Source organism: Heloderma suspectum, chromosome 10, assembly GCF_057233095.1.
Source record: "Heloderma suspectum isolate Gila_16-S chromosome 10, 16-S_ref, whole genome shotgun sequence".
NCBI lineage: Eukaryota > Metazoa > Chordata > Lepidosauria > Squamata > Helodermatidae > Heloderma > Heloderma suspectum.
The window spans coordinates 21683439-21695988 of NC_139467.1; the positions used below are offsets into that span (position 1 = coordinate 21683439).

Here is a 12550-nt window from a genome sequence, read left to right on the forward strand (position 1 = left end):
ACATCTGGATGACCGTATCTCAGCTTATTACATATCTGCTGGTGGCTCCGATTTCAGTGGGGCAGAGATTCCATTGTGTGTTTTAGTTAGAACCAGCCAGAAGTCTAAAGAAGCTATCCAAGGTGCTGGATCCATTTGGGACATAAGGTTCAGTACCTTGGATTGCACCTTTAGGCTTCTATCTGGTTCTAACTGAAACCCAGAATGGATCATCTGCCCCACCGAAATTGGAGCCACCAGCCTCCCCTGCTACATAGACCTATCCTGAATTTGAGTTCTTCGTCACCCTCAGAGTGATGGGATGGAATGTTGGCAACAGGCTGTTAGAGGTACAGAGGACAGAACTGAGGACAGGTGCGAGAAAACAGACCCAGAGGGCTAACAGGTTATTCCAGTTGTAAGATGTGCTAGAACCTGTATGGTTTAAAAGAATCATTATTCATGAGTTCACAAGTTAGCTTGTAAAAGGTGCAAAGTAGTTTCTGAAGTGAGAAGGTCCCTGCTTCACCCTTACAGAATTCTGCTCCCTTTGGAGAGTTCCCCAGAGTCCTGGTCTACGTAGTTCAGGGCATAATCCTATGTATGTTTAGACAGAAAAAAAGGCCTACAACTCCCAGCATGCCTGAGCCAGCCATCCTTATTAGCCTGCAGGTGCCAAACTGGCAATCCAAACACCCGCCGTGGCTTCTCGTTACATGTGAACCTGGCAAGGGTAGGCTGTTTGGCTGGTTGACAAGCTACCCAGAACCCATGGGCTGTTTCAACCACATCAACAACCCACCCTTGCTGTGGTTGCATGCAGCAAGGAGCACCCCACCTCAGCCCAAATATTCAAAATGGCGGCAGCGGCCACCACAGTGGGAAACCCTAAAGGGCAATTCACCCACAGTAGCTTCTCATTACATGCAAACTGGGGCAATAAGGGCACAATCCTATCCAGCTAGGCGGCCGCCTCCGAACTTGGAGGCGACCACCTTTCCATTGCAGAGCAGGAGAAGCACGGAGGGGATTGTTCCCTGCATGCTTCTCCTGCCCTGCATTTTCGGCTAGACAGCCGATTGCAGCTGTGTAGCCATGGGAAGGTGGAGCAGGGGAGGAGGCTGCTGTACAACACATTGGATGTGTCATACAGGCATTTCCGCCCTCCCCACCCCGGAACACCCGCAGACACGCCCCTTTCCGGCCACTCCACGCTCCTCTTGCAAGCACGGAGGACGGTGCTGTTCTGTGCTGCCTCTGAGGCAGTGCGGAAGTAGGGGGAGGTCGGTTCTCCAGGAACCGACCTCAGAGCGCAGGCTCCGAAGTCAGTTCCCAGAAAACGAGATATCCTATGGCTGTCTAGCAGCCATAAGATTGCTCCCTCCGTCAACAAAAAAACATGTTCTGCTTGCGGTTTATAGCGCTTAACGAACCATGGTTTGTTTGCGACACGTCAAATTTCAACAAATCATACCATGGCTTAGCGTTATGTGCGAACCAAGCCTCAGGATACCAGTTGCTGGTATTGCCTTCAGGCCTGTTGTGGGGTTCCCAGAGGCATCTCGCTGGCCACTTTAGGAAGCAAGTTGCTGGACTAGATGTACTGCTGATCTGATCCAACAGGGCTCTTCTTCTTATATACCATGTCCACCTATGCTGTTTTTCTCATGTAATGGATGCACATGGAGAAACACACACTGTTTTTTGACTGTGTGAACCAGCCCTTCATCTCAGCTGCTTGGCTTACCTACAAAGAGGTCATGAAAGAATTTGGCTGGTAACTTCCAGAAACTTTGGCCCCTCCCTATAGCATGGAACATAGGATAAGCATGTTTCTGTGGTCTTGTTGTACTACTGCAATTTAACTTCCGATAACTGTCTAATTGGCTAGTGTTCAAAATACCAGGGCTGAGTGGAGGAGGCCTTCTAACCTCAATTTCCTTGCAAGCATTCCAGCATATATTTTCCTGCTTCCCGTTTTTTTTTTCCTCTCAAAGTCAAATCTTTAAATCAAAAGAAATAAATACCTGGTATTCAAAAAGCTGAATTTGCATTCTGAAATCTTGATGGGTCTCAGAATTTGTCATCAGTTCTGTTTCAGCTCTGGTATTGGTACATCTTGTCTGTCCTTGGGGTTTGGGCTGCATCCCACAAACACGTTGTGGTTGTTTTTCTTGTTTAGCAACGGTATTCATTAACGTGTCAGTGTTGGAGAGAAGGACAAGGCAGGATCGTATGCCGAAGAGCAGGCTAATTGATCTTATGCTTGGAAACCCTTTCCACCCCGGCTTCTCTTTTCACCCTGGATTTTGTGAAACTAGGTGGACCACAAAGTGGTGAGAGACAGCAGCACTGCCATACATCTGGAGACCATGGAAGCTGGAGTTGAATACTGTATTAGAGCCCAGACCTACGTTGAGGCCATTAACCGAAGCAGCAATTTCAGTGATGTGCAGTGTGTGAAGGCTGGAGGTAAGAAAAACGTGGAATTGGAGGGGACCTTGTAGGTCAGCCAGGCAATCCCCTTGGTTGATGCTGGAAATCCCAGAGTTAGAGCATCCCCAACACATGGCTATCCAGCCTCTGCTTGAAGAACCCCTGTGAGGAAGAGCCACTGCTCCCCAAGGTAATGGCTTCCATGGTCAAACTGCTCTTATCATCAAGGCTTTTCTCCCAGTGGAGGCTGGTGGCTCCAATGTCAGTGGGGTGGTTAATCTGTTCTGGGTTTCACTCAGAACCAGTCAGAATTCTAAATGAGTTACCCAAGGTTGAACCTTGGATAGCTCCTTTAGAGTTCTGACTGAAACCTGGAATAGATTCACTGCCCCATTGTCATTGGAGCCACCAGCCTCCACTGGTTTCTCCTGATGTTCAGCTGAAATCTACTCTCCTGGAACTTATACCCATTAGTTCTAGTCTTGGCATCTGGGGCAGCAGAGAATGTTTTTCTATATGATCATGCCCCACCTCCAATCTTTTCCATGCTAAACATAACCAGTTCCTTCAAACTTTCGGGCTTTTCTACATGCCCGAAAGGTTTATCATACGGGTTTATCATGCGCTCATCATTCCCTACACATGGCTGTTTACGGGTTCTTTAGATGATGTCACAACTCTCCAGTTTCACTTCTGTGTCTAAGCAGCACTTTCGATGAGTTTTTTTTAGAGCAGGGAAAATGCAGCATTTAATTGTGAAAGCAAAAGAAAGTGCCATTTCCTCTTGTGTAGTTGGGCTATTCTGCTATACCACAGTGCCACCTGGAGGTTAAGTAGAGGAAAAACAGGAAAGGAAACCTTCCACATAGAGTGCTCAGATCATAATTCTGTCATGAAACCAAAAGTAGATACAGCGGATTAACAGCTGATTAACAGCCTCATCTAGAAAAGCTCTTCCTCATAAGATGTGTTTTCCATTGTTTTCCATCTTAGCTAACCATACAGCTTACCATCTCCACCAAACCCTTTCCAATGTGGCTATATCTTTCTTAAAATGTGGTGCCCAAACGTGGTTCTCCTTTGGAGCAGAGGGCACTCGCTTTTAATAAACACTGGACATTTGTGACCCTTTGATAGCTATCTGTAAAGTAATTATTTATTCCATTCGGCTTCTGCGCTGAATTTCATATCTAACAGAAACAGCCAAATGACACTTTACCAAACTCAGATATATTTGGTGTTTTCATACCGGGGTGTGTTTCCATGCTATTGATTTCACCTGGCTTGCAGCTTTGCCAACTCCTTTTCCAGTTTCTACAGTGCTTAAAGTCCTGGCTTATCACTGCTGTAGCCTGGGTCTCTGTGCTGTTTCCACTGAGCTCTAATCGAATTAATTGCTTGATGGCTTGGTTGGAGTCTAGGTGGGATCTGATTACCTCATCTGTGTTCCTGCCTCCTCCTCTTGCTGAGTCCCCCCCCCCTTTCCCCCTTTTGCTCCGCTCCGGTTTCCCACTCTGGCCAGTCTCCTCCCTGTCTTCCAAGCCCCTTTTTTCCCTTTAAAGTGAGTTTTAAAGCACAATTGCACTTTAACGAAGAGGAGTGAAAAAGCAAAGGCGCAGTTGCATGTTAACAGGCACTGCAACCCTTCTCATTGTTCCTGTAGTGCGCCGCTCCAGTTACGACTTCTCCACACCATTATAAGTTGCTGACAGAAACATACTTCCAGGTGGGGTGGGGGGATTGGAAGTGAACGTCATCAAACTGGCAGGGGCTGCTCAACCAATCAGAGAGGTTCCCCCTTCCAGGCTCTACTCCCCTTAATGGCAATCTCAGGAACAAGCCTCGTTGACCACAACAGGAGTTACTTCTGAGTAGGCTTCCCAGACGTATGCCCGATTCCACGCATTTTTTTCCTTTCCCTCAATTACGCATACCCTCCACATCAGTATCTTGCTATCACTCAATCACGAAATAGCACTAACACACATTTGTGCTATCGCGTGATAGCACTATTGCACAATAGCGCATTAGTCCAGGGGTGCCTGCTAACTCCTGTTGAGGTCAAGGAGGCTTGTTTCGAAAAATGCGCTATGGCACAATTGCGCTATCACATGATAGCACAAATGTGTGTTAATGCTATTTTGCAATTGAGTGATAGAGTCATAGGAAGATACTGACATAGAGGGTATGTGTCAGGAGTGCCCTAGCTGCCTCTTGCAGTCCCCTCCAACAGCCAACTCAGGACACAGACGACGAGGATTCTTTACAAGGCTTTATTCCTTTATTCCTTTATGACTCTTACAGATACTAATCACTAGAGACTAAGCAAGGAACCGCACTGGGGATAGATAGCAGAGTAGCCTAAGCTCCAGGTAAGGCAGTTGGTCCCCGTTTGAAGGAGAACCACGGGAAGACTCTGAACTTATGGGCTATGGAGAGATCCCCCCTCTTTGCCTTGGGTCCTCGGGACGCAACTGTTGTTTTAGCACCAAACGAGCGGAGCGCCTCCTTTCAGCGCCCTCCATCTTTCATCGCTCCCTGCGTCTGCGCCGAGCATCCAGGAAGCCCCCGTCTAGTGCTCTCTCACTGCCAGGGTCACTATCTATCCCAGGAATGCTGGCAGGAGGAATCTCTGCCAGCTGCTGTGCTTGTGAGAGATGAGCGAGCTCCTCTCCCACGGATTGCTGTTCTTCCTCAGAATCAGAACTGCTCTGGGGCTCTATGGGCTCAGTTTCCACCCTGACAGTATGCATATTGATGGAAGACAACCTGAGATAAACCTGATTTTCAGGCTGTAGTGTGAATACTTGCTTGCCTGCAATAGCAGGCTTATACGCACTAGTGTTCTAGCACTTATTTTCAATGATGTTTCAAAAGTTGGTCCCTCAGCATCCTGCTCCAAAATGGCAATGAAACTTCCGGAAAACAGACAGAAGGAAAGGGTTGGGTCACTGAGGTCATGGGCAGGTGAGCGAGACACCCACAAAGGCCGGGCTACATGCCCTGTGGGCAGGACTATGATACTGAATCCAGCGTGGTTGTGGAAACAGGTCAGCCATGGAGCCAAAGTAAGCTGGAAAAGTCGGACTATAACCAGTCTCAGAAGAAGCGGTTTTTCCATGATAAAATGCAGGGCTGGTGCTGAATGGCCACAACATCATGGAAACACAGAGACCTCACCGTGCAGCCAGGTTGGAGTAAATCGCTGGTGGATACACAGCCCCTGCCACCAACACCCAAAGTACACATTACATGAGAGCTGCCCAATGAGAACTTACTTTGCACCATAGGAAGCTGCCTTATACCATGTCAGACTGGTTGTGCATGTAGGCCAGAACTGTCTACTCTGATTGACAGTGGCTCTCCGAGGTCTCAGGCAGAGGTCTTTCATATCACATCTTCCTGATACTTGTTCCTGGAGATGCCAGGGATTGGGGGCGAGGTGCTCTACCACTGAGCTGAAGGTCCCTCTCAGAACACACCCCAAATCCTCTGCAGTGCACACAGGTTCTGCAGCAGACAAATTGACGTGGAAACTGCCCAGACAGCTTCAGCTGTTGGGCAGAAAAGAAATGTAATCAATTAAATAAATGAAACAAATGAATGAAATGAATAGATTTTCTAGGATAGAACATTTGAAATCCACTGCTGAAGATTTGAAAGGCAGTTCGGAACTGAAAGTCATGGGAGAAATGTGACGGTTTAAAACCAGTTTAGGGAGCAATCCTATGTCCCCTAGACAGCATTTGGGGAAGATAGGATTTTTTGGTCTTCTGGCTCCATACTCTTAAACAAGGCTCTGAGCTCATGCCCTACCCCTTCCCCCTCCCACTCATAGCTGGTGTGGAGAGAACCACACTGGCTGCCTCTCCGTGCTCCGTAAATGGAGCATGGAGATGGGAGAAAGGAGGCATTTTGGGGGTGGGGAGGGGAAGAGGCTGGGGCAGCTGGCTTATGCCTTTTCCTATCATTGCCCCAGCCTCCTTCCCTCCCACTCCCCCTTCCCGAAGCCTCTGCTAGACAGGCGAAATTGCCTGTCTAGTTAAAATGCAGCGCGGGAGGCACCAGGCACCTCCCTCTCTGCATAGGATACTTGGAAGCCTCCGAGTTCGGGGGATTACAAGTACCCAGGGTGCAACCCATAGGATTGTGCCCCTACAGGTGTAGCAAAGATGGGTACCTTGGTCTTCCAGAGAAACCATATACTGCTTCAAGTTACTCTTCAAAAGGGTGCATAACCATGTAAACACAATGTATAGTAGCACCTACAGCAGCTTCCAGATATTTTCAGTGCAGAGCCTCTCGTGGTCTTCTGCCCTCTTAGTAACTCTTCTCTTTTTGTCTCCAGATGACAGAGCCATATGGGTGACCTTTGCCCCGCTCTTCTTAGTTGTCTTCGTTGTGACTGTTTTGGCGCTTCCTTGGCTTACCTGGAAAACCTGCCAGATCTGCCAGTATTCCTGCTGCCCCAATGTGGGCCTGCCAGACACTTTGGTAAGAAATGGTCTGGAGCACTTAGGCTGGGCATTGACATTGCCATGCCAGAGAAGGTAGCCTTGCCCTGCTTTACGAAGCCATGGCTTGAGTCCATGGGCTTCCAATGAAGCTAAATGGGGCAGGGAGATTCAGGGCAGAAAAAAGGTAGTATGTAGTTAAAGTACATGGTGATGACCACCAATGTGGATGACTTTAAAAGGGGGTTAGCATAGATGAAAGGGGGGTTTCGTGGAGGAAAAGACCATTAATGGCTAGTAGTCATTAATGGCTATATATTACCTCCAGTATCAGAGGCAGGACACCTCTTTATACCAGTTGCTAGGGAAGACTGAACATGGCAGAACAGTCAGAATATAAGTACAGTTAGCATGATATGGCTGTCTTCAATATGAATAAAACATTATAAACCTTTTTTTAAAAAAAGGGCTTATTGCCTATCAGATATCCCAGTGCCTTTGAACTTATTGGCCACAACATTGGAAAGCAGATGCAACTTCATTTCTACCCTGCCTGCATTCTTTTCCATATAGCTCCACCTTTAAGAGGGCTAGAAATAGCTTACATTTTTTAAATCTAGGGCTGGATAAAAAGCTGAAAATTGGGGTGGGGGTTCGAATAACAATAAGAGGGGCAGGCCTCCACAGCCCCCCTTGTGACTATGGCCCTGAACATGGCTTTGGACATTAAAAAGCGCTGTATAGATGGTAGATGGTGCTGATCTAATACGGTATACCCCAATCTCTGTGCAGTGAAGTGAATGCTTCTCACACTTTAACAGCTTATTAAGTGGTTTCCCCCCACCCCGCAGAAATTCACAGAATCACCTGCCAAGATCCTAAATTACAGGGGAGAGGAGATGGAGAAATGTGATGAGTCCGTGCAAGTGCTGCCCCCTGAAGAGTTTCTTCTCCACTTTTGGATTCATGACACCCTTTAATATCACATTGAAGACGCAAACTGCAAAATGAGACTGCAAATCCTCCCCTTGTCCTCACCATCCCCAGCTGGGCACACACAGCTTTCCACTACTGAGAAGGAGCAGGTTCTGCAAACACAAGAAACTAAGAATTTGCTTTCTTCAAAGGAAAAAGCACCATGGGGCAAGCAAGACTGGGGTTCCTGTGCTCAGAGCTTTACAGGAAGGCTGGGGGCAGACAATCCATCCATCCCTGTTTGCCAGAGAACCAGAGCCAAGCACATGAATAAAACCACTGAGACCATATTCATGAATAAAAACACAGAGACTATACTCATAGCCACTTGTCATCATCTTGGGTGGATTCCTGTGCATTTTTTTTTCTTGCATAAAGATGAATCTTGGAGGTCCTTCTGTTTATGGGATCATTAGGAGGAACTTTCACCATGCGTATTCATGTTCTAATTGGTCTCAACAGTCAGAAAATATGCACTGCATTTCTCAGACTAGAGAAAGTCAACAAGAAATGACTGCCTTGAGTCCCAAAGTTTGGGCTGACCTAGGACAGATGTTTTAGAAAGATGCCAATCATTTTACAGGGTGAGTCAGTCCACAATAATTTCTAGGCAAGCTGATCTACTCTAGGAACTATTCAAGGAGGTATTGGCATGTCATATGTGGCTAGAAATCATGAGACAAGATCCTCCCTTTAATGCAGAGGAGGAGGACATGTGGGCCTCCAGATATTGTGGGAATGCAAAGGCAGTATCCTATTCAACACTACCACTAACGTAAATCACATTGCACTAACATAAGCAACCTCTAGCACAAAGGCAATAGCATTTGCTGTCACCATGGGTTTTCCTGTTGCACCAGCAAATGCACAAGCATTGCACTAGAAGCCTCTTACATTAGCGGTAGTTTCGAACAGAATACTGCCCCAACTATATCAGCCCTAGCCAGCATAGTCAATGATGAAACATGATGAGAGTTGCAGTCCAACATCTGGAGGGCCACACATTCTCCATCCCTGCTTGGGTTTCAGAATCAAATACAGAACTGGCAACACATGAGTTGTCTGCTTTGCATTCAGGAGCAACAGCCTGCTTTTCCAGCTTAGTTCCAACTTCTTCAAAGTGGCCTACTTCCAATTCTTGCATCTGATTGGGCTAAACTTGGCCACATGGATTAAACCACTTATTGCTACAGAACTGGAGTTCAGAGCTTGAAAAAATTCCTATTTCTGGAAGTGTTCAAGTAAAGCATAGAAAAGGTTTTGTATTATTCTTTGGGTTTTTTTTTTTTAATTATTCAAGGCACTGACGCGCTTGGAAAAGATTTTTAAATACTGAAATGTGCTCTAATTTTTTACGTTATACATGTGACTATTAAGTTCTGTTCACAAACTCAGGGATCTACAACTCTACATAAAGGTCTATATTACCAATGTCAGTCATAAAACTGAAACATATCTATAAAATGAAAAAATGTCTTGTGTGTGTAAAAATGTAGCTCCTGGCTTACCTGGGGAGCAATGTTGTGGTGGCGCGCAGTCCCGATGGGGAGGCAGCGGCACCAGGCATGCACCCACTTGGGAGGCAGGGAGCCAGTCAGGTCTAGATTGGCTCAGCAGTAACAGGTCTTTGTTAATGGACTGGAGGGAAAACGTCCTTCCCTCTAGTCCGCCAGAGGCCGTTAAAGGAGCTCCCACGTGGCTTCAGCATTGCTGTTGCTGACTTCTCCACCCACCCACCCACTCCAGGATAGCTCATTTCATGCCATGGATTATGGTTAGTCACTGGTTAACGGGGCCGAGAAGGAATTTTACCTGCACACAGATTGGCACGATGGTGCATGGTTTTCACTTTCCCCATATTAAGTTGGTGATATTTGGATTTGTTTGACTTGACAAGTCTAACTGTAGGGTTGGTTATAAAACTTTCCGTTCTAAGTCACAACTATGTAGGCATGGAAGGCAGTGGACTGGATCTATTGTTAAGAGGAATGGGATTGGGTGCCCCATTTTCCCCTTTAAGAGGGGGTCCTCTTAAGGTACCGTGGGGAGGGTGTGGCATTAAAACCCACCTCAGCGTGGGGCTGCAATCCAGCCACACCCCAGGGAGGCACAAAAGGGGCTCACTTCAATGGTCTGCCCCCAATGAGGCAGTTGGCAGGCGGGCCAGGATGGAGGGATTGGTCTTCAGGTGGACAGCCCGATTAACAGATCCACGCACTATGCCCCCACCAACTCTATTCTAAGCTGAACTAATAAAACTGATTATTATTTATTTAATATTATTAAACTCATCCAAGTCTATGTCTGAGTTTGTTTCCCCACCTCCCTGTCCTTCCCTAAAGGGACTTGCTACACACTGCCACATACAATGTATATGTTATAGCCCAGTCAGTCCTAAGACTTGCTATGCCAGCAAACAGTTGCATAGGAAGACATCATGTAATCATGCAATACTATTGCAGAAGCACGCAGCTCCACACACAGCTCCAGCAGATCTCAGCAGGGAGTTTGCATGCAGTCCCCACTCAGTCTGGGAAAACCAGATTGTGTATGATGATGATAAAAGATTGTATTAGGGTTGCCCCATTATTTCCTGACACAGCTTCTATCCCATTAACAGCTGCACCAAAGGCAGAATTTTAACAGCCACAGCATATCTTATCATTGCATCTCCGTGCAGGGAAGAGTTGCACCAGATGATTTTTGGCCTCTTATACAACTCTTAAAAGACATAGAGACTTTGTCCATAAAAACACAGCAACAGATCAGTTTCATGGAAGCGTGAAGGGAGCAATCAGTGGTCCTGGCTGCTTCTTCCCCAGGAACAGAACTTGCTTTCAACCCCAGGCAGTCATGGTGCCTGTTGTTAAGGGAGCAATCCTATCTGGGTCGATGGTCGCCTCCGAGACCAGGGGCAACCGCCTATCCAGTGCAGGGTGGGAGGAGTGGTGAGGCGTGGATTTCCTCCTCACTCCCCCTGCCCGGCTTTCATGGCTAGACAGCCATTTTGGCTGTCTAGCCGCAGAACCTTGGAGCACGGGAAGCAGCAGCTGGACAACACATAGAATGTGTCTTACCGGCATTTCCGACTTCCCTGCCCCAGCACTCCCCCAGGAACGCCCCGTTTTTGCCGCTTCGCACTCCTCTTCTGAGCACGGGGCTGTTCCGTGTTGCCTATGAGGCAGCGCGGAAGGGGTGGAGATCAGTTCCCAGGAAACTGACAGCGGTGTGCAGGCTCCGAGGTCGGTTCCCGGAAACCAACCTATCGTATGGCCGTCTAGCCACTGACTTGCAGCCATAGGATTGCGCCATAAGAAAACAGAGTGGTAAACTATCTTAGAAGAGCTACTGCAGATCTTGCTCTCTGCCTTGGTGGCTGGTTTTTGAAGCAATATAATTTACTGGGCGCAGGAGTTGTGTACTTATGATATGCTATCAGGATCAGTTAGAAACCAAACCTGGTATAAATATGCAAATATTATATAAGTATGTATTTCTTACATTTCCATCCCACCGTTCTACCCAGAAGCTCAAGGCAGTGCATATGCTCTTCTCCCCTCCCCAATTTTATCCTCACAACAATCCTATGAGGTAGGTTAGACTGAGAGCTAGTGACTGGCCCAAGATCATCCAGTGGTCTTCATGGGTGAGTGGGGATTGAACCCAGGTCGCCCCAGTCCTCCTAGTCTGACACTCTTAACAATTACACCACTAGTTGTTTATCATGGTTTCATGGTAACTTGAAACATCTACAAAGTGAATCTGACTTGCCTGAGTTTTCTTTGCACTATATATCTGACCTATATTGCAGGCACAGAGAATAAAAATATATAAAAATCAGTGTAGGGAGTGATCCCCACTGAACTCAGTGGGACTTATACTTACACGTATAAGATTGCAATGGTAATATTGTAATCAAAATTGTATGCTTGAAAAAAGACAAATTTCCCTATTTCAACTTCAGTGCTGGTGAATGTATACGGTTTGTAGTATACCAGATGTCTGAGCAGTGTTTTCTCCAGTTAGATCAAAGGCTTCAATGTTGTTGTTGAGAAATATGGTCTTGAATGTATTTACTCAATTGTGTAAGTTGCTCCTCCACTTTTTTTTCTTTTAACACGGTGAAGTAAAAGTGGAGCACATTCCTATGCTTGTTTAGTCTGAAACCATTTTATTCACTCAGGTGAAACATCATAACGTAGTGTGCTTAAGATGGCAGCCTTAAGCAAATATAATTTGCTGCTGAAACTATACAAATTATTATTAATTATTATTAATTTACCACCCAAAAGCCGAAGCTCTCTCAAATAATGCCATATTCAAAAGGGAGCTATAAAAAGTTAGCTGTGGTTACTCAGTAGTGATGGAAAGGCATTCTGCATATGCTCAAAGGTAGTATCTTCTTCCATATTATTAGGGCCATAACATTTAATTGATATGCTGAACCATCCTATACATGTTTACTCAGAAGCAAGTCCTACTGTGTTCAGTGAGGGTTACTTCTAGATAAATGTGCATAGGATTGCAGCCTTAAATTACAATCCTAAACACACTTACTCAACTCTTGAGAATCACTCCCATTGACTTACTTCCCAGTAAACATGCTGAGGATTATGCTGTAAGACACATTATTATTTGGTTTATTTTTTAATTTTATTTCTATACTGTCCAATAGCCAAAGCTCTCTGGGAAGTTCGCAAATTAAA

The 12550-nt window shown here is 46.2% G+C and overlaps 1 protein-coding gene across 1 annotated transcript in view; it reads left to right on the plus strand.

Moving 5' to 3' along the window:
- Window positions 1-10144, plus strand: part of IL20RB (interleukin 20 receptor subunit beta) — a 41170-nt gene extending 31026 nt beyond the window's left edge. Inside the window, exons 5-7 of the mRNA XM_084815484.1 lie at window positions 2301-2451; window positions 6764-6909; window positions 7721-10144. Coding sequence (XP_084671610.1) covers window positions 2301-2451; window positions 6764-6909; window positions 7721-7849 — 426 coding nt within the window. The 3' untranslated portion in view covers window positions 7850-10144. The remainder of the gene's footprint in view (window positions 1-2300; window positions 2452-6763; window positions 6910-7720) is intronic.
- The last annotated feature ends 2406 nt before the right edge of the window (window positions 10145-12550 follow it).